This window comes from Agelaius phoeniceus, chromosome 23, assembly GCF_051311805.1.
Source record: "Agelaius phoeniceus isolate bAgePho1 chromosome 23, bAgePho1.hap1, whole genome shotgun sequence".
Classification (NCBI taxonomy): domain Eukaryota; kingdom Metazoa; phylum Chordata; class Aves; order Passeriformes; family Icteridae; genus Agelaius; species Agelaius phoeniceus.
This window is the reverse complement of record NC_135287.1, coordinates 2,817,724-2,839,173: the sequence shown is the minus strand read 5'-3', so window position 1 is coordinate 2,839,173 and position 21,450 is coordinate 2,817,724. Positions and strand designations below refer to the sequence as shown.

Here is a 21,450-nt window from a genome sequence, read left to right as displayed (position 1 = left end):
ATGACTTCATCAGCTGAAGCTGGAATTGGAAGATGAACCCCCAATATGTAAATGGACCAAACTTATGAAAGTGTGAACCCTGTGACCCATTGTCCATTTTTGGGTGGGTTTTGTCTGCCTGAAATGTACCTGAAGGCCCTTCAATAAATAGAAATGCTTTTTATTCCCTTAATTTTGTCTGACCTCTGTTTTTAGGAAAGCCCAAAAAGGATCAGTTTTGTTCTTTAGTTAATGAGCTGACACTATAGAGGGGTCAGGCTCCCAATAACACAAAGAATACCCTGCAGCCACCAACAAAACAACCCTTGCAGGAGCGTGTCCCCCCGGGGGTAACTTTAAATACAGATTTATTTCAGGTTTGCTACTGACGCACAAACAGCAGAGATCGATGTTCAGTATACATGGTATACACAAAGCAGCCAGAACCGTCGGCATCTCCGTCCTCCTGCTGCACCCTCAGCAGAAGAACCACACATGAGGAATCCCTCCCCTCCTCAGCAACCAGGCTGACAATTTCTCGGTGGCTTAGAAAGCAGCTGTGGGATGGCAGGACACCAAAGGGCAGCTCCGCAGAGCTCTGTCCCCAGAGGGAAGTGCAGCGGGCTCAGATATGCAGGAAAACCCCCAGAAAATGGGTGGTATGTTCATGGGAATGGAGACCTGGAAGGGATTTCCTAAGAACATTAACTCCCGTTCCCTGCTGTGCAGAGCAACCACAACATCTGCTCCTGGCTCTGTGGAGCAGCGTGGAGACCTAAAACATGATTGCGTTGAAAGAGGCATTAGATGGATCCTCTAGGAGGATCCCCAGGGAGGATGAGCCCACAAACATTGTCACAAGGAGCTTGTGAGCTGCTGCAAAGATCTAAGAAGGGAACTCTCGTGCCACCTGTCCCATTTCTTGTCATTTTACCTTGCTCACAGCTGGAGACCTTCTGGAACCACCCAAGGGGCAACAGAGTTTCCTTGTTGGACCTCCAACAAGCATGGCAGGCTCCAAGCCTTTATTTGCTGAGATGGCATATTCTGCCTACCCAAAATCTGTGTCTCATCCCTACAATACCTTTCTGCTGACCCCAGTGACTGCACAGCTTGACCCAGAAGCTTTGGCTTGCTCACAGTCACAGCTCATTGATTAAGAGGCACCTGCATCAGTGACAAAGCAAAAAACTCAATGGTGCCTTGATGATTCGATCTGAGCAAGAGACCTCAATGATGAATGGGGTTTGGGAGAGGTAAAACAGCCTCTGACCACAACAGGCACGATGCTACAAAACTGTCAGAGGTGCAGAATAACCCCAGAGGCACAGAACAAGCCCAGAATAACTGGAGGGGGAATCTGCTTGTAGATGCTTTGCAGCAGCAAGAGGGTTGACAGTCCCTCTTTCCCTGCATGCCTGAACCCCACTGAGCCCCTTTTTCCTCAGGAAAGCCAAAGACCCAAATTAGTCTCCCTCTCCCTCAGCTCCAAAGGGATGCCAGGGAAGTGACCCCAGCTCTGACAGAGCTCAGGATATCTCAGGGAGGCTTTACACAGAGGAAAAATACCCCAGCCTGGTTAAAGGCTGGAGGCTATGGGAAGTCTGGGCATGACATACTGGTCCCATTGAGCATTGAGCACCATTTCCAGAGCAAAGCAAAGTCTCAGTGGCTGGGGGGGCTGTGTCTGACCCTGTGGAACTACAGCACAGCTGCTTGCTGCTTTTTTGGAATGACAGCTCAAACCTCAGGTCCACTGTGATGCCTTTTAGCCCTGAAAAGCTTCAGGTGGACCAGGGTGTAAAGGAGCATCCAGATGTTCACACAGCCCCATCCCAAAGCACCATAGGAAACCTCAGGCTGGTGAGATCCCCTGGGAATAACACCAGCCCTGCTATGCAAGGTTTACATCCATCAGGAGAGGAGGAAGGAGGTTAAAAAAATACAGAGTTAAGCACCATAAAATTTACACTGGTCAGGTCATAAACACGAGGAGAGAATGAAAATAAAGCCACCACCTTCCAGCCTGGCCTGGGGATGCTGCTGGGACAACAAAGTCCCCACCAGCAAGCCCTGGAGGCATCAGTCCCAGTGCCTCATCGCACCGGTGGTCGTTGCATTGGTAAATCCTTTTGGTCCCGTTTAGCATGAGTGTTGGGGGAGTCCAGGGAGAAGGGAGGTAGGGTTGGTCCTGGGAAGGTGGGGGGAGGCTTCATCTGTGCAATTTAGGGGCATCTCCCTGCCTGTACCACAGATCCATCACAGGCAGGGATGATCCTCCTCGCTTCCATCTGTCCCCCCAGTTCCCAGCCTCCACCGGTGGTTTCCGTGTCGTCCAGTGGCTTCGAGGTAGATGTTCATTCCCGCTCTGTCTCCAAGTGACCTGGTTGGTAAAAGCCCTCTCTCCCAGGTGCACAGGGCTATCCCCACACCCAGGTCCCTTTTTGTTCCCATTTTTTTCCTTATTTTTCCCCCTTTTGCTATGTGCTATGGACATCTCCCCCACTCCCAACCTCTGGCACACGCCCTTCCTCGCAGGCACCCCTTGACCTGCTCAGCACGGCCTCAAGGTGCAGAAATCCAGCTCCTGCGGCTTCCTCCGAAAATTGCAACTCTCCCGGGGCAGCAGGCGCCCGCTGGGCACCACGCACTTCAACGCCCTTCTCTTGAAACCCCGACCACAGCTCTTGGAGCAGGAAGACCAAGGTCCAGCTTCCCAGGCCGGGCAGGGCTCCCCGCAGAGCCGGACGTCGGCGGGGCGCTGCGCGGCGTCGCACTCGGCGGCCGGCTGGCCGTAGGAGTCGCGGCAAGCCACGGAGCGCTTCTGCAAGCCATCGCCACACGTGACAGAGCACGCCTCCCAGCCACCCACCGCCCACTTGTATGAGGGCCGCTTGTAGCTCGGCCTCCCGCCATCCAGGCGGTTGGACAGGCTGAGCACGCTGTTGTTGAGGTCCGGCGGGGTCTTGCTCTCCTTCCTGTAGGAGGACTTGTCCTCCTTGCTCTCCTTGGGGAGGTAGAAGGAGTAGCGCACACGGGGAGGGGTCATCTTTCCCACGGAGAGCACCTCTAGAGTCAGGGGCTCCTGGATGGGTTTGAAGGCCTGGAGGCTCTCGACGGCGGTGCCGGTGCCGCTGTAGCGCAGGACGCTGCCCTTGACCATCAGGTCCCTCTCGACGGCCGAGACGATGAAGTGGCCGTTGAGCAGGTACTTGCCCTGCGCGTTCTTCAGCGCCAGGTAGTTGTCGTCGCTGACGAGGCCTTTGTAGCCCCGCTGGCGGATGTCGATGTTGGAGGCGCCCGCGGGGATGACCACCACGAAGTTGTAGCCGTGCCTGAAAGGGAAGAGCGGGCAGGGCAGTGTAGCAGACCCCACAGAATTGTCCAAGACCCTGTGGAGGGCTGAGACTTAACAGTAGGAATTGCTGAGTCATGATGAGACAGCAAAATAAGCTCCTGTCTTCCGCCGCTCGGACCCTAGCTTATCTCTGTAACCCCAGCTTATCTCTGTAACCCCAGCTTATCTCTGTAACCCCATAGGTCACTTTCCCCTAACCCCTACTATTGGACAAGTTTGGATCCCTCTGTACCCTATAAAAAGAGGCTGTTTTAGCCCATTCAGGAGAAGAAAAGCCGTGGCTGGAACACTTCACAGACCCCTCAATAAACCCATCGCTGTGGAACCACCAGGACCTCTACTTCTCTCTCTTGTCTGCTTCTCCCCCGAGCCCCCCAGCACCTTAGCAAGCAAGCAAAGAGCTGAAATCATAAGAGAGCTGATAATCACTAAAGAGCTGAAATCCACTTGGCTTGCTTAAGGTAGCCAGGGCTACGAGCAGCCTGGGTATTCGGGCACTCTGTCTCCAAGAGGGATTGAGCTATCCGGACAGGACTGCCTTGATCGGGGGCAAAGCCTGCTCTGCGGGCTGGGGCAGGGGGGAGACTTTAGGGCAGGACATCAGCACAGGACACAATGCACAGACCACACCTCAGATGCAGAAGATATGGACACATGAAAGAAAAACTGTCCAGAACCAGAGAAAAGTGAGAAAGTGCCGAACCTTTGCCCAAGATGCAGGAAAAAGAAAACGCTACGCAAATCAATGTTATTCCAAATATGATATAGATAAAAATCTTCTGTTGTGAAAAATGCTTCCCAGGGAGGGAAACCACCATGCAAAGATAAAAGTATTAGTAATGATACAATTACCCAAAATGTCTCTGAAGGGAGAACATTTGGGAAATGTCAATCAGCTCCTATCTGTGACATGGGGAATTACTCCAGCCTTGAGATCCTCCCACCCCTATGTTTGTCTTCTTCCTGTGAGGATCAGTTTGAATTTCCTTGCTGCATTGAGTTTTGTCTAGGCTGATGTCACCCAGTTACAGGAAGATGCTTCAGCCCCTCTGGCTCAACAGCACTCCATCAGCAGAAGTCAACAGGACATTAAATGTGTCCTGCTGCTCCTTCAGAGCCAGCCCAGGTGTCTGCGCAGTGATGTGCACGTGCACCAGCAGATTTGGCTCAGGATGGATTTATCCCATCACCATCTCCACAACCTTCCTGCATCCCCCACACCAAAACACAGAGCTGGGAGTTGGAGAAGCACACATGATAATCAAACACTCACATGGGTTTGGTGAACAAGCCTGAGACCTTCTTGCAGCTCTTGTTGTCTCCTCCACAGACACTGCATTTGTCAAACTTCTTCTTGGAGCCCAATTTCCCATCACAGCCTGCCTTGATGCATTTGCCCTGGACACAGACCGAGGTGGAGTCCGGGGAGCAAGGGGTGCCATCCACAACCTAAACCAGGTGAGAAAAACAAGCTGCTGCATTTCCCTCTGACATCTCCCGAGCTGTGCCCATCCCACCCCAATCCATCTGACAGGTCCTGAGGAGATGCCAGCAGGCACCAAGTCGCTCTTTGCTCATGTTCTGCTTTGCAGGCAGGATTTTGGAGTCTCTGAGAAGAGATAGATGGGACTACATCTCTTTTCTGCTCCCATCTAGAGAATTTCCTATCCTTTCCATTGCAGGGAACAAACTGCACAGGGGACACTGCTAACACCATCCCGCTCAGTCCCATGTCTGGATGTCCACCCTGCCCTGCCCGTTGCTTCCCCAGTACCAAACTATCATCCTCTATCCCAGGACCACAGGAATATGCCAGAGGCACATTTACAAAAGGTAAAAATGACATCTTCCAGAGGAAGACCCTCCATGGACCAGCTCCAGCCCCAAGCTGATTCATACCAGACTGGTGGCACGTCACCTAACACCATCCACCCACCAGACAAGGAAAATCTATTTATCTCCAGGGGCACTGGAGCCATCCCACAGTCCAGGCACTGACCCTGGGGTCTCTCACCAACCTTGGGTGCCAGCACATAGAAGTAGCCAGTGCCGTTGGCCCGGCAGATGAGCTTGCACTTATCCCGGGGCGAGACACCGGAGTATTTGGGAACCCAGGAGACGGAGGCAGTCAGGCGGTTCGTGCTGTGACTGTAGCCATTGAAAGCCTCGCACTGCTCCTCACGGAAGCTCTTCCCTGGCACTGAAAACAGTAGGGAGGTGGTGTTGGGCACCAGCCTGCACCTCCAGCTTTGGTTGTCTGGGGTGGTTACAGGCTGAGCCCCAGCCCTTACCTGCAGCAGCGCAGGGCTCCAGGTTGCAGGAGCGGTACTTGACGCGGATGCCCTCGCAGTAGGAGCCCCCGTTGGCCGGCACGGGGTCGCTGCACTCCCGCCGGGCCAGCTGCACCCCGCCACCACAGCTCCGGGAGCACGGCCCGTACGGCGCCCACCTGGCCCAGCCGCCATCCACCTGCAGGGAGGGACAGCCTGAGGGGCTGCACGCCCATCATCCCCACACCTGGAGCCATCCCTGCACTAGGAAAACCTCCAACCACCCACAAACAGAATCACAGAATCACAGAATAATGAGGTTGGAAGAGACCTCTGAGATTATCGAGTCCAACCTACGCCCTCACACCTCAACTAGACTCTAGCACCCAGTGCCATGTCCAGTCTTTTTTTAAACACATCCGGAGATGGTGATTCTACCACCTCCCTGGGAAGAGCACTCCAGTGCTTTATTATTCTTTCATTGAAAAAATTTTTCATAATATCCAACCTATACCTTCCCTGATGTAGCTTGAGACTGTGTCCTCTGGTTCTGTCAGTGCTGCCTGGTGGAAGAGACCAACCCTGTCTGCAGCCTCTCTTCAGGAAGTTGTAGAGAGCAATAAGGTCACCTTCCTGGTGAGGAGACCTTCCTGGTGAGGGGACCTTCCTGGTGAGGGGATCCAAGGGGTGCATGCTGATCTCTTCTCTGTGGTGAGTGAGAGGACCCAAGGGAGTGGTCTGAAGTCGTGTCAGGTGAGGGTTAGATTGGATATCAGGAAAAAGTTCTTCCCCCAGAGGGTGCTGGGGCACTGAACAGGCTCCCAGGAAAGTGGTCACAGCCCCAAGCCTGACAGAGCTCAAGAAGCATTTGGACAATCCTCTCAGGTGTGTGGTGTGACTCCTGGGAATGGTCCTGAGCAGGGCCAGTAGCTGGACTCAATGATCCTTGTGGGTCCCTTCCAACACAGCAAATTCTGTGAGACTTGCCCAGGTCTGGCTGGAGCAGAGCAGCAGCCTCACTCCCTGAGAAATGCATGATCCCCAAGGAATCTCCTGCTCTTTCCACATCAGTATCCCCATGATGAGTCTCCACCAGCAGGAGATGGGGGATATCTCTGCCAGCACCTGCTCAAAGTGACTTTGTGGGGTGCTTTTGGGGCTCCCAGCACAGGCACTCACCCTGTACTCACTGAGTGACCCCTATTTTGGGCTCCCAGCACAGGCACTCACCCTGTACTCACTGAGGCGGGTGTTTCTGCATTCCCAGCACAAGCACTCACCCTGTACTCACTGAGTGACCCTTTAGGGTGGTTTTGTGTCTCCTAGCACAGGGACCCACCCTGTACTCACTGAATGGCCTGTTTTGGGCTCCCAGCACAGGCACTCACCCTATACTCACTGAGTGCCCTGGTTTGGGGGTGTTTTTGGGTTCCCAGCAGAAGCACTCACCCTGTACTTGCTGACTGGGGTGTTTTTGGGTTTCCAGCACAGGCACTCGCCCTGTACTCACTGAGTGTCCTGTTTTGGGGCTGGTTTTGGGCTCCCAGCACTGGCACTCACCCTGTACTTGCTGACGTTGTGCCTCTCCACGCAGGCTCCCTTGAGGCAGAAGCGCCCGTCGCCGCAGGCGGTGCCGTCGGCCCAGGGGAAGTGCCGGGTCTGGCACACGATCTGCCCCCGGGCCTTGCCCGTGCACCACAGCTTGGCACAGTACTGCATGTAGGGGCAGGGCTTGGAGCCCACCCCGAAGGCCAGCTCGCACTGCTGGTTCAGGCTGTAGCTCGTGCCCGGCAGGTCCTCGGGCAGAGGGATGGGTTTGGCAGGCTGGTCCAGCAGACAGTCCCCTGCAGGGGTGGGAGAGGGTCTGTCAGCTCCTGGGGGCTGTAGGGACCAGGGTGGGGAGTGGGGAGGGAAGGCACTGCTGCAGGGACATGAGGGAGAGATTGGGCCAAAGCTAGCCCAGGGTATCCCAGACACAGAGGATTCCATCCCCTGGTGATGCTTTGGAGCTGTATCCCAGACACAGAGGATTCCACCCACTGGTGATGCTTTGGAGCTGTGCCAGCAGCCTGAGTGCAGATGTCACTGCTGGGGACACACAGGAGGTCTGGACACTACAGAAATGCTGCCAACCTCCCATTTCCTTCTGAATTTGTTCATAGAGCCAGAAGAGGAAGAGCTCTACAGCCAACCATCTTTTCCCAGTAAGGACCTGCAGGGTTGGACCCTGTTCCCAGGGGACAGGGACACGGGCAGGGGGTGAGGGGCACAGCAGGGCTCACCATGGCCGCTGTCCAGGAAGTCGGTGATGATGGCAGCGCTGCAGGCTGACCAGGGGTTGGCACGGTCGATCTGGATGAGGGTGGGGGACATCATGTGGTTGGTCTTCAGCCGGCCAAAGACCTCCTCACAGGCCTTCACGTTGTCGTGGGGCATGTTGAACACATGGCCTGGGCGTGGGATAAGGGAGGCAGCATGAATAACCCAGCACAGCACGAGAGCAGGAACCCCCCCAGCTTCTTTCAGCAGAGACTGAGACATGGAGTGGGGCAGACCCACAAGGATTGCAGCTGTGGACAGCCCAGAAGAGCCAGCAAACATTCCAGCTCTCTCCCAGATGCCTCATGCCCATGGAAAGCACACAGAAAAGGAAGGGCAAGGGAGTGAAGAGAAGGTGACAGGTGAGTTCAGCACTTGCCCGCTGTCTCCTCCCTCCCAGAGGTAGGTGTGCCCTCTGCCTGTTATTTCAGGACTCCTGAATCCTGGACACCCAGCTGTGGGAGCAACCATGAGAGCAAAGCTCCTTCAGCTCCCTCAGCAGCCCTTTCCCACCTGGCTCAGCAGGAAAGGCAGAGTTTCCCTATCACCAGTGTTTTATGGAGATAAACAAAACTCCACAACTTTTGTGGAAGTTGTAAAGCCGGTGTGTTTATGACAGCGCTGGACACATGTGGGAATCGTTTTCTTAAAATGCCATGTGTACCTCTGGGAACTTCAGGTCTGTTTTTATCTCCTTCTCAAATACATATGTATACAATTTCACAATAAGTTCATACATATTCATTTTTATGAATTTTGTGTGACATTTGCTGCTAGTTCTTCTTTATCAGAAAGAATTTCTAGGTCAAGTTGACTTGCTTTCCCAGCAGTCTCTGTCTCTATCACTCTCTGTCTCTTTTCCTTTTATCTGTCTTTCACTGAAGCAGTTTCTTTGAGCCTGGGCTTTTGCAGTCTGACTACACAGCAAGCTACATACTTAAAGATGTACATTCTACTTAAATCAAAATAGATTTCTACTCTAGAAAATTTCTACTCTGCCTCACCAGACACCACCTGTTGTCTCATCTCCCAGAAGCCAAAACCAGAGCAGTTCCTGAACCCTGGCAGCCCCTGGGACTGCTGCTGAGAGGAAGAGGAGGGCTGGAGCCTTACCCAGCTCGTGGGCGGTGGTGAAGGCCGAGGGCAGCCCATCGTCCTCGATGACGGAGCAGCTGCGCTTGGGGTCACACATGGTGCCCACGTCTGCCATCCCCAGCGTGTCACAGGTGGTGGCACCACACAGGTCCTGCCAGGCACAGAGAGAAGGGGTTAGTCCTGGGGACAGCACAGGTGTCACTGTTCCCCTTTCCCACCTCATCCCTCATGGGGAGCTCCTGATGGGAGGAAAGCCCAAAGGTGTGGGAACCACACCGGGACACAGAGGCAGGAAACATCAATCCTGACCCAGCCCAGGCTGCAAGGGTGTGTTTGCACTCAACCCCAGCACCAGGGATGTGTGTAGCATCCTGCTCTGCCTTCAGCAACAGCTTTTCCTACCCAAACAGCTGCTCTGGCCAGGGTGGAGCTGGTTTTGTCACAGACGAGCCAGCCTGGTTCGCTTGGTCTTAAGTGTGAGCTCAAGGACTAGACCCAGGTGAGTGCATGGGAACACATCTGGCCTTGGACTCAGGGCTGAGCCACTTCTCAATCTCATTTCTCAGCTTCTTCCAAGAAAAAAGAAAGCCCTGGACCAGGTCCAGAGGTTTCCAAGGCTAAAGAAGGTGCTCCTGCCTCTCTAAGACACTCTGCAGCCATCCTTCAAGGAGCAACCAAGCCCAGCTGATAAACGGATGAACCAGCCCAGGAGGAACCAGCCCAGGCTTCCACCCCCAAACTGAGGACAGCCACATCCTACATAGATGTTGCCAGGAGAGAGGCTGGGAAGGGTCTCATCGTGGGCAGATCTGCCCTTCCCCAGGTGCTCCTGCTAAGAAAAGTCCATTTTAGGCACACTGATGCTGCAGCCTGGCAGTAACCTTGTCCCAGGTACTCCCTTCCCCTGCTGGGTGTGGTTTGGGTTTGGGAGGGCTGGAGCATCCTCCCCTCCCTGGGTGCTGCCCCAGAGCTGCCAGGGAGGCCATGCAGCGGGCACAGGGCTGTTTCCACATGAAAAGAAAAGCAAGGGACTCTCTGGGCGCTCCCATGCTATAAATAAGTGTGATTCATGCTCAGCACTCGCCCAGCCAAAGCGCCTGGGTTGCTCAAAATCCTGCAGGAGCTGCTCTGCCAATATTTCCAGCAAGGTTTCCAAGCTGCAGGCATTCCCGCGCAGGCAGGTTCAGCCGTGGGTAAATCACAGCCCTGATGACTTCAGAGAGCCCCAGCCAGGGCTGAGATGGCTTTAACAGGAGACCTGGGGCCACGAGTGTGGAGGCACAGGCAGGACCGGCATCTCCAGAGAGGTGACGTGAAGAAACGTCTGGGTCTGCTCTGGTGGTGGAAAACCCCATCACACAACTGAGTTCAGCACTTTGCTCTGCAATTCTCCTGCCCAGCTGGGGCCCTGCTGCATCCCTGATCCCAGGAGAAGAGGTGGCAGCCCCACCTTGCCCTGGCAGTGCCACCACTGCTGGGCACAGGTTGATTAATGGTGCTGGCAAGCCCAGGGGCAGAGTCCCAGTCCCAAAACACCACCAAGAGCCAGTGGCATCACCACCCTGAGCCAACCCAGGGCTGCAGCTTGCCCAGGAGCCCCTGCTCTGACCAGCACTGGGGGTTTGGGGGCGAGGATGGGGCATGGGGAGCAATGTCCCAGCCTCACAGCTCACAGCTCCCTGCTCAGTGCTCTTTGAAGAGCTCTCAGTGCTCTTTGAAGAGTTCTTTCCTCGCCAGCACAGCGAGCTCTGGCTCCCAGCCCAACACCTGCACTGACACACTGACCCACTTCTCGCTCGGAGCCTCGCTGGGATTCACCACCAGCAGCTCTCTGGGGGCTTTTCCCTCACTGCTCACCACAGCCTCCTCAGGACAGCCTGGCCATGACATCTCTGACCTTAATGACAGGTCCTGATCCCCCACCTGAACGCCTCCTTCAGCCTTGCCAGCGTTGAGGCTGCTCAGGAGGGGAGCAGAGAGAAATGGAAGAGGTTTAGGGTGGAAAGCACCGTGCAAGGAGCCAGCTCTGCCTTTGCTCTCTGTCACTGGTGTCCCCTCTGCTGGCACAGGTACAGGGAGGACCCTTGGTCCCCCAAGGGGCTGCAGGCAACCTGCTCAGTGCATCAGCACTCTGACAGCCTGACCTTCCTGCATGGGAACCTCCCAAGGCTTCTCATCATCCCTTGTGAACTTCTCAAGACGTTCCACAGGTCAGTCAGGGGGATCCTTGTGCATTAATTCACCTGCTCAGAGTCACAAGCACTCTCCCTGCCACAGAGGCTTCCTGTGTGCATCCAAAGCAGCTCCAAAAAGCTGAGGCTTGAGCTGCATTTTCCAGATTCCCCCAGGTGCTAGGCTGCAGCCAGATCTTCCTTCATGCAACTTCCCTTTGGTTTTACAGCAAAGCAAAGATGTGCAGACAGCGTGAGGTCCAGGAGGGGTGGGAAGGATGGACAAGCCCCTTGCCATGGTGTGCAGAGATATTTCCAGGAGAGCAGCTGAAGGCTGGATGCTCTGCAGGACCCTCCAACAAGCAGTGGCTCAGGTAGGAAGGGAATCTGCAGATTCCCACCAGCTGATCAGGACTGAGCTTCCCAAAGGCAAATCCATCATTCAGTGTTGGAAGGGAGCAAATCCAAGCAGTAAAACAGAGCCCCATTCGTCAGCAGCTCATCATCACAGTGAAAACTGCCTATCAACCAGCCTGGAGGTGAAATTTAAGTCGGGGGCTTATGTAACAGCTTTTTGGCAGGAAGATAAGCTTTGGGATGTCAGGGGACCACAGATGGATGCACTCAAGGAAGGCAGATGTCTCCCTGACCGTGTGCCTTTGCATTGAGCTTGCTTTGGGATTTCAGGAATGGATGGTTTAGCAATGTGTAAAAAATGCAGCCCAGACGTGATCCACATCTTTTGAATGGCTGGGACCGGCTCTGTCCCACGTGCAGCTCCAGTGACCTCACGGGGCTTCCACCAGAGGTGGAGCTGCCTCCTCCCTGCAGAGGTGTCAGCAGTGTCCTCCTCTGTGAGCTGCTCCAGCAGCCTGGCCTTCCATCCTGCCTGTGCTCCCAGAGGATTCACAGCTGGCCCGGGGTGGGGAGGACAAGAAGACACACAGGACAGGATCCTACACGTCCTGCACAGCATCGATGGCTCCGGGCCATTGTCAGCCCTTGCTGAGCCCAGGCTAGGGACAGCTGAACTGAGCTGGATGCTGTATCCTTCCCACCCACCACAAGTGCTTGACCTGGAAAAATGTTTTGGGAATGGTCTCCCTGCTGCTGAGGGGAGTTCCTCACCTGTCCCTAATCCAAAAACATCTGGGCAGGGATAGTGGAAGGAGAAAATGCAAGGAGCCTTTTCTGCCAAATCCTGCTGCAGCCAAGATAAGACGTGACTGACCCTTCCAAGCTGGGCTCATCCTCCTCCCATCCCATCAGGGATTTTGGGATGCAGGCACTGGACTGATGTCCACACTGAGACAGGACTACAGGGAGGGAGGAACAATGGGGAGAGGCTGGGGGAGCTTTGGTGTCACCCAGTTTGTGGGGGTGGGAGGATGCAGAGCTCATCCCACACGCCACATCACCACGGAGCCACGCCAAAGGCAGCTCCAGGCCTCTCTCCCACCACAGGGATGCAGCCAGGCACTGGGGGCAGTGGCTCTCTGCTCTCCCCCACTCGAGGGCTGTAGTGCTGGCTGATCTCTGGTGCTTCACTTCCAGCCCTGAACCGGGTCCATGCAGCGCAGCCAGTGCTGAGGAGAGGTCCAGGTTCTCAGGAGAACCTCACGCATGAGTCAGAGGAAGCAGGGAGAGGTTTTTTCTTGGCAGGTGGCACTGTGAGCTCTTCCCAGCTGGGGAGGGGGAACAGGACCATGCTCCTCCTCTTCTGGGCTCAGACCTCTCATTTCAGGGCGCACTCAGAGCCTCAGGGCACTCGCTGCCAAGCTCCTGCATGGAGGCAGGAGATAGAGCAGCAGGTTTCTGCCCGTGGGGCATCCTGCCTTTGGACACCTCCCGGCCTCACTCACCCCATGGCAGGGATTTTTGCAGGCTGCTAGCCAAAACCTGCCCGGGGGACAGCAAGGGCTGGCCCAAGTCTGCTTGCTCCATGCCTCTGGTCCCCCCACCCAGCATCTGAGAGTGGAGGTTCCCTGGGAAAGAGGGACAGGCACAGGCACAACCTCCCCCGTCCCCCGGTCATGCACACAGGAGGCAGAACACCTCAGCCCAGTGCAGGGCTCTGTGCCAGGGGGGAGCAGCTCCCCGGGCCCCCCTGCACCCACCTGCTTGGTGAAGAGGATGGCGGTGTCCCAGTACTCGGGGTGCTTGTCGCTGACCTTGTTCCACTTCTTCTGCCAGGCGCAGAAGTTGCGGAGGGTGAGGGCGGCGTTGCTGGTGACTTTGGGCCCCTTGTCATCCTGCCCGATCAGGAGGAACTTGACCACGGAGATCTGGATGGGGTTATGGATGCTGGGGTGCTTGTAGAGGCGGGCGGCCGTGGCCATCAGGGTGAGCAGGTAGTGCTGCAGGTCATCCCCGTGGAACTTCACCATCGACTCGTCGGCCACCACCAAGGTCTCCACGTAGCGCGGGACCGAGGCGAAGCGCTTGGCGCGGCCGCCTTTCCCCCCCGCACGCCCCCGGTACTTGTCGAGCGCCTGCAGCACGCCGGGGGTGAGCCCGGAGCCCACGGCGCACCGGGATGCTCCGGCCCCGACGGGGCGGCCGGGGCTGCGGCGCTGCAGGCGGTGGAGCCCCCCGGGCGCGCCCCCCGCCAGCGGGCTGATCAGGTACTCGGCTCCCCGGTAGCCGAAAGCCCCCCGGAGCCCCCCGCAAAGGCTGAGGGCGGCGAAGGACTCGCGGTCGGCGTTGACATCCCCCGAGTAGAAGCAGTGGCGGAGAGCGGGCAGCGGGCGGGCGGCCGCCCCCAGGTAGTGCGCGGCGAAGGCGGGCGCGATGAAGCGGGCGTCGGGGGAGAGGTGGAGGTAGAAATCCTCCCCGAAAGCCGAGAGCTGGATCACCACCGCCTGCCCCCCGCGCGGGGGCTCGGCAGGGCCCCCCCTGAAGTAAGCGGGCCCGTTGATGTCGGGGTCCAGGCGCAGCGGGGTGACCAGCGCCGAGTCGGGCTCCGGGGCAGCCCCCGCGCTCAGCAGCAGCAGCGGCAGCAGCGGCAGCATCGTCCCGGCTGCTCAGGCCGGCCGCATCGGGGTTCGGGGGAGGCGCGGGGGGGAGAAAGCAGCGCCCGGCCCCCCCCTTCCTCCCTCCCTCCTCCTCCTCCTCCTCCTGGACCCGCGGAGGCTGGAGGAGCGGAGCGGCCCCGCCGGTACCTGCTTTGCGGGGCGCACCGCGCTCTTATAGCGGCGGAGCGGGGCGCGGCTTGGCCCCGCCGCAGCCACTCCGGGGCGGGGGCCGGGGCCGAGCGGGGCCGAGCGGGGCCGGCGGAGGAGCCGAGCGGAGCCGGGAGAGAACCGCGCTCCGCCCGGGGCTGCCGCCGCCTCCCCGGGGCGGAGCGGGGCGGGGGCGCGGCACCGGCGGGAGGACGGCAGGGGATGGAACGGTGGGGTGGGATGGGGTGGGATGTGGGTTTGAGATGGGGTGGGATGTGGGTTTGAGATGGGGTGGGATGAGCGGAACTGAGGAGTGGGATAGGATTGTGTGGGGTGGAATGGGATGCTGGGGTTGGAGCAGGATTCTGTGGGGTGGAATGGGATGCTGGGGTTGGAGCAGGATTGTGTGGGGTGGAATGGGATGCTGGGGTTGGTGCAGGATGGAATAAAGGGTGGGATGGGATGGGATGGAGTGAGGTAAGATGGGACAGGATAACAGGTGGGATAGGACAGGATGGGATGGGAATGGAATGAGGTGGGAGGGGGGGTGGGACAGGATAGGATTGGGGTGTTGCAAGGGATGGAGTGGAAGGAGACCCTCTTCTCTTTTATTCCTGCAGCAAAGAGGGAAACTCTGCATCCCCCAGGGATGTTCCCACCTGCCAGGCTCTCTCCTGCCACTCTCCAGTTTTTCTGAACCCTGCTCTAAGTGAAGGGATGGAGCTTTGTGACCCCACAGGGATGGGGCCTCTGGTGTGCACAAGGGTGTGCAGGGAAGATAAAAGGTCATAGAATAATTGAGTCATGGAACAGTTTGGGTTGGAAAGGACCTTTAAAGGTCAACTATTCCAGCCCTCCATCCTCTGCTCCGTGCTGGTATTTGGGACAGTTCAGTGGAATGGGGAACCCGCTATTTGACAGCTGAGGGCTTAGTTCCCAGATTTATCCAGGAAGATCAATGTTTTCCACAGCCCAGGGGTGTCTAGCACCGAGATCTGTGCCCCTCCATGCACCTCCAGACCTGCCACCCCAGTGTCACACTGCCCCAACAACCCCTGCAGTCACACTCAGGGATCCCTTCCAGGGCACCCCTCCCCACCCACCCCACCCTCATTCAGCTGGGGCAATTTCCACTTCTGAGCTCAGCCTCCCTTCATCCCTGAGCACCAAAACACACTCCATAGGTGTTACCATCTGCAATATCCCCTCCTCTGAGACTGCAGGACAGCCTGTGTGGGGTACATGGGACTGCCCTCACCCACCAAATGCAGGGATCAGCAGAACAGCGTGTGCAGGGTGCTGGGGCAGGTAATGCTCCTGGCAGGTGGGAAGATCTCACTGTGGATGGGATTTTTGGAGAGCAGAGAAGAGTCCTCAGCAACAACCTGTAGCTGAGGGACAGATTTATCAGCACCATGGTTTGGTTTGGTTTGGTTTGGTTTGGTTTGGTTTGGTGATGAAATTAAGGCCTCTCATGGACAAACTGCTTTCATGTGATTTCAGCAAAGGCTGAAACCCTTTGAAATGCAAGCACAGCTGAAGAATGTATGAAACAGGATCCAAAGTTATTGCCTAAGGCACAGGGCCCACAGCCCACAGCCCACAGCCCAGCTCGTTTTGCTGTCAGTGCATCCCCGTGCTGTGGTTTGCTCAGTCGTGTGCCTTCCAGCTGAACTTGTGACCCAAAACAACCATCTGACTGCACTGGGCTGAGGCAGTCAGGGCTTTGTCTGCTGGCCAAAGTGCAACGTGCCCAGGGGTGTTGGTAATGGGCAGCCCAGGGAGTGGAGGAGCAAGGGAAGAGGGGCACAGTCTTGAGCATCTTGAGGTGTCAGGAGGGAATTTCTCCTTCCCACAGCCTTGCTCTGCTCTGCAGGATGGTTTCTCCAAAGACCACAGCAGCATCCACAATGCCATAGGATCCTAAAGCTCCCACCAGCTCCCTCAGCCTAGAGGTCCTCAAGCCAGAGTTGGTCAGTGCTGCCCCTGAGCTCCAGCCCCTCCATCTGGGAGCTCTCATCAGGAGGATGAGTCAAACCAAGCTGGCAGGAGCTTTATCTCCAGCCTGGAGAACATCTGATTGCCTCCTGATGGGGAAAGGCAGGAGAACATGTGAGTGGTTTGGCTGTGCCTGGGCTGAGACCTTCTCAAACCTCCAGGCACGACACTGGCTGTGTCCTGTGATGCTGGGGGTGTGCCATGGACTGGAAAACAGGGATGGACCAGCTGGATCTTCATCCCAGCCTCACCAGCCATCAATTGAACAGCTGGGAATCACCTACCCCAAGGCTTTGCAAACCAAACCATCACTTCCCTGCAGCAGCATTTCCCAAAGCCTAACCCAAACCCAAAGTGTAACCCTGACCAAACCCTGACACTAACCCAAACCCAAAACCAAATGCTAACCCTAACCCAAACCCAAAACCAAATGCTAACCCTAACCCAAACCCAAAACCAAACCCAAACCCAAAACCTAACCCTAACCCTGACCATAACCACAAACCTAACCCAAACCCAAACTCTAACCCTAACCCTAACCCAAACCCTAACCCAGACCTAAACCCAAACCCAAACCATAACCCAAACCCTAACCCAAACCCAAAACCAAATGCTAACCCTAACCCAAACAGAAACCCAAACCCAAAACCTAACCCTAACCCTAACCCAGACCTAAACCCAAACCCAAACCCTAACCCAAACCCAAAACCAAATGCTAACCCTAACCCAAACAGAAATCCAAACCCAAAACCTAACCCTAACCCTAACCATAAACCCAAACCCAAACCCTAACCCAAACCATGACTTCCCTGCCCAGGTGAGCAGAGAAGCTGTGGAGCACAGGAGCACACACACTGCTCACCCTTTCCAGCAGGTGCAGGAATGTTTCAGAGCACTCCATAAAAGAAGGAGGCACATTTTCATTTCAGTTTTCCTCTTGCTCGAGGACATGATGTGATTTTTCTCTCCAGGGACAAGCCAGCAGCTGCTTGAAGCCCACACCTGAAGGCAGGAGCTGGTCCAGGTGACACCTTGGGGTCACTCCCTGCCCTTCCAGGCTGGCTGCTCCTCACCCCTGCAGTCCATTGCAGTCATTTGGGATGAAGGTGTGTGCCTTGAGGGAGAGCACACAGAAAGCAGGGAATGGAGGGGGAAGATGCCTTTGGGACATTCTGAGCAGCTGCAGAAAATGAAATGTACCAAGGGATGTAAGGTGGATTCTGCTTCTACTCTGATTTTTGTCTAGAAACCACTTCAAGGTAAAGCCTATCTCGCTCAGGCTTAAGCCATTGCTCACTCTGATCTTGAAATATCAGTGTGAGCTGGTCTGCAGTGTGGATTTTCCTTCTCCCACCTTCCTCTTCCTTCATCCCAAACATCTCCAGGAAGCACCAAGTTATTTTGTTTCATTTATTCATCACCGTGATGCAAATTTATTCATTGTAAAACACAAAAAGAGCAAAAAATAACCAGCTTAAACCTCACATATCTCTTGGATGTTCCAGTTCACCAAAGAAATTGTTTTAAATAGAGCATCTGAGAATTTTAGGCCAAAGATAGAGCAGAAAGGTGGGTAAGGCAGGGGAAACTGCCACTCAAGCAGTTGATTTGGGCTAAAATCTTGGTATGTCAGAGGCTTCTCACCCAAAAGTTCAGGCTGTGCTCTCCCAACTCCCCATCACCTGGGCAGGAAGGAAGGAAGATCCTCTCCAGGGACTGAGGATGGGTCAGGGTGCATTGTTAGTCAGCTTTCCAGGAAATAAAATGAAATAACATTTTCTTGGAGAAAAAAAACCCCAGCCGGGTCTAGGTAGGGTCATAGAGGGTGAGATACTGAAAAACCTGAGCATGTGGAGGAGTCAGTGACCTAAAACCTGCCCCAGCCTTGGGGAAGGAAGATGCTGGATTTAATTAGCTTTATTCTGCCTGGCTGACAGGACAGGAGGTGGGCAGGGTGCTCCTCCTGGGATGGTGGGAGGAGAGGGTCTGTGCTCCAAAGGTGTTCCAGCACCATCTCTGTGTCCCACAGAATAAACCAGAGCAGCCTGCTCCTCCTGTGCACAGGAGACACATGAGACACAAGAGACGGATCCCTGAGCCTTGTTCACCCCCTCACAATGTCCTGACACAAAATGTCACCTCTGCAGTCTGGGAGGGTTCCCAATGGGGATATCATGGTACGTTGAAAAAAACCAATGTAATTCCTGGTTTTAGGCAATTTCCAGCTAGTACTGCAGGTCCTGGGGATGCTGATAGTCCATTCCCTCTGAAAATATTTAAAATACCCTCTCCTCACTCCCCTCAGCATTTAAGGCTTTCCATTCTCTCTGAAAACATCTAAAATCCCCCTTCTCCTCACTCCCCTCAGCATTTAAGGCTTTCTCCTGTTTGAGGAAGAGAGACACTGGTTTTTCCATGGTGTTTTCAAACAGAACATGGGAATTCAGAAGAGCCAGATGCCAGTGCCACCCATCCCAAACCCAGCACCACGAGCTCCCGCTCACCTGCAGAGATTGGTGGCCCAGCACTCAGCACTGCACTGGTCCCACCTGGGCAGCTCCAGCCATCCATGGATTCCCTCTCTGGGATGCTGTTCCCACCTGGGCAGCTCCATCCATCCATGGATTCCCTCTCTGGGATGCTGTTCCCACCTGGGCAGCTCCATCCTGTTCCCAGGATGGGATAGAGGAGGCTGCGTCCTCCCAAAATTTGAAAAACCCCAGGGAATGCCCCATAGCCTCTCCCTTTATTTGAATAAAGTCAAAAGGGACTCCTCTGTCTCCTTTTTGGCCATTTTGGATTCCCTCTCTGGGATGCTGCTGTCAGGGACAGGGACACCAGGGGTGCACAAAGGCACTGAGCTGTCCCAGGTGAGGCTGCAGGGCTGGGCAAGCCTGAGGGGTCACAGGAATGATCCACACCTGGAATAAACCTGGGGGGACAGAGATTCCACAAGGCAGCTCTCACTCAGCAAAACCATTACAAAGTTCAGCCATTTTCATCAACCCACAAACCATGTGAGACTGGAATAGAGAGGAGGGGAGACTGTATTGATTATTATTTTTTGTACAAAAGAGTATTTTCATTCTAACATGCCATATTTATTTACAGAATTTATGGGCTGTTTCATAGGAAAAGCAGCCCTGCAGCAGGCTTGGAGGGTTTTAGAGGGTTTTGACCCCAGAGCAGACACAACTTTGGAGTCTCAGGAAGGACCAGACTGGGGGGCTTTGCTGTCCCCTCCTTTGCTGTCCCCTCCTTGCTTTGCAAACGGGTTCACATGCAAATTTGCAGCTCTGGGCTGAGTTTTAATTATTCCTTTTTACCCTCAGCACAGAGAAAACACTTGGGACAATGATTCGAGCTGCTAATGAAGCAGCTCCAATCCCCAAAAGGATCTTCTCACTGATGTTCTGCTCTCAGGACACCTTGGAGGCCCCAAGACCCAGAGAGGAAATAGAGAAGCAGCTCTCCAGGGAGGAGGTTGCAATGCTGGGAACAGGATTTAGCCCTTGATTTTGGACAGCCATAAACCTGTTCCCTTACCTGGACACAAGTGGGGCTGCAAACCCATCCTGAGGCAAGGCTGACCTCTAGTTCCACATCCTTGCTCTGGAAATCCAGGTATGAAATGGAATGAAGGCAATGGATGATGGCATTACAAATCAAAGTGCAAATAAAAATAGAGAATAAATACAGAAAACAGAGAAAATTATATGGAAAAATCTAAAGATGGTTTAGATATTAGAAATTGAATTCATACAAATTGTATCAAATCACAGCCATGGCTCTTGATGTGCCCAGCACCAAGGGCACCAAATCTCAGAGGCAGCAGCATCAGCTGATGAACCAAGGCCCAGCCTGGCTGTCCCTGCCCTTCCCTGACTCCTAAAATTCTTCTTTTCCCACATTTAGGGGATCCAGGAGAGTTATCATTTGCCCAGCATCACTCTCACAGCAGCCAACCCTAACAAATCATTAGATGCTAAATCATCTCCAGGGATGAGCTGCTGCATTCAAATACAGCTCAAAGGGAAAGGAAAACCCTTTTTCAATGGGGTATTCAGAGTTTTGAGGCACCAAACCCTAAATCACCAGCACTTTTAAGGCAGGAGGGCCCTCTCGTGGCTGTGGCCATGGTGGGAGGGGAGGGCGAGGCAGCGACCACAGATTCAGTGGCACATTTCGCTTCTTCATTCACTCCTCGGCACCAAAACAAGCCCAAATCTCCCCCTTTTCACAGGAACAACGATTTCCCTGAGCCCCCTCACCAACCTCCACAGCCAGGATGGTCTCTCTGAAGGTACCTTGGCAGGACAGGGGCCAGGACTCTGATTTAAAGCCCAGCTGCTTTTCTGGTAGGCATTCCCACCCACCTGATCACTTTAAATGAAAACGACTGGAAATGTTCCTTTTGCTGTGGGGTGGCGTTTGAGCTGCAGGACCCCTTCAGTCCCACTTTCCCAGAAATTCCCAGGGCGGATTTAGGGTTGCTGGATTTAGGGTTGCTGGATTTAGGGTTTCCCACCGCAGCGTAGGGCAGCACTGACATCTAGCGGCCTCAATTTTGGGCATTGGAGCTGCTTCATTAGCAGCTCAAATAATTATCCTAAGTGTTTTCTCTGCGCTGAGGGCAAAAAGGACAACTAAAACTCAGCCTGGAGCTGCAAATTTGGATGTGACCCCATTTGCAGAGCAAGGAGGGGACAGCAAAGCATCACAAACTCCCCCGAAAAGCAGGGAGAGGAATAGCAGATTTATCTTTACAAACAAGCTGTGGGTCTGCTGGTAGGTAAAACTAGCACTTGGATACTCCAGTTCATTAAAGAAATTGTTTTAAATAGAGCATCTGAGAATTTTAGGCCAAAGATAGAGCAGAAAGGTGGGTAAGGCAGGGGAAACTGCCACTCAAGCAGTTGATTTGGGCTAAAATCTTGGTATATCAGAGGCTTCTCACCCAAAAGTTCAGGCTGTGCTCTCCCAACTCCCCATCACCTGGGCAGGAAGGAAGATCCTCTCCAGGGACTGAGGATGGGTCAGGGTGCATTGTTAGTCAGCTTTCCAGGAAATAAAATTAAATAACATTTTCTTGGAGGAAG

General features: G+C 54.8%; 1 protein-coding gene and 1 long non-coding RNA gene across 3 annotated transcripts; one reads left to right on the top strand and one right to left on the bottom strand.

Moving 5' to 3' along the window:
• Positions 1-330: 330 nt before the first annotated feature.
• ADAMTS15 (ADAM metallopeptidase with thrombospondin type 1 motif 15) lies at positions 331-14,528 on the bottom strand. Its single transcript, XM_054647465.2, has 8 exons — positions 13,310-14,528; positions 9,040-9,172; positions 7,890-8,057; positions 7,168-7,451; positions 5,629-5,806; positions 5,356-5,537; positions 4,611-4,786; positions 331-3,314 (listed from the first exon to the last, which is right to left on the bottom strand). The coding sequence occupies exons 1-8, from the start codon at positions 14,201-14,203 to the stop codon at positions 2,534-2,536; spliced, it is 2,796 nt and encodes a 931-aa protein (XP_054503440.2). The 5' UTR covers positions 14,204-14,528; the 3' UTR covers positions 331-2,533.
• On the top strand, positions 13,827-19,624 carry LOC143695638 (uncharacterized). 2 transcript variants are annotated; one of them, XR_013185034.1, is made up of 3 exons: positions 13,827-13,957; positions 16,230-16,465; positions 17,323-19,624. It is a non-coding gene; the product is annotated as an uncharacterized LOC143695638 (long non-coding RNA). The 2 variants fall into 2 exon arrangements; XR_013185035.1 differs by lacking the exon at positions 13,827-13,957 and adding an exon at positions 13,969-14,092.
• The last annotated feature ends 1,826 nt before the right edge of the window (positions 19,625-21,450 follow it).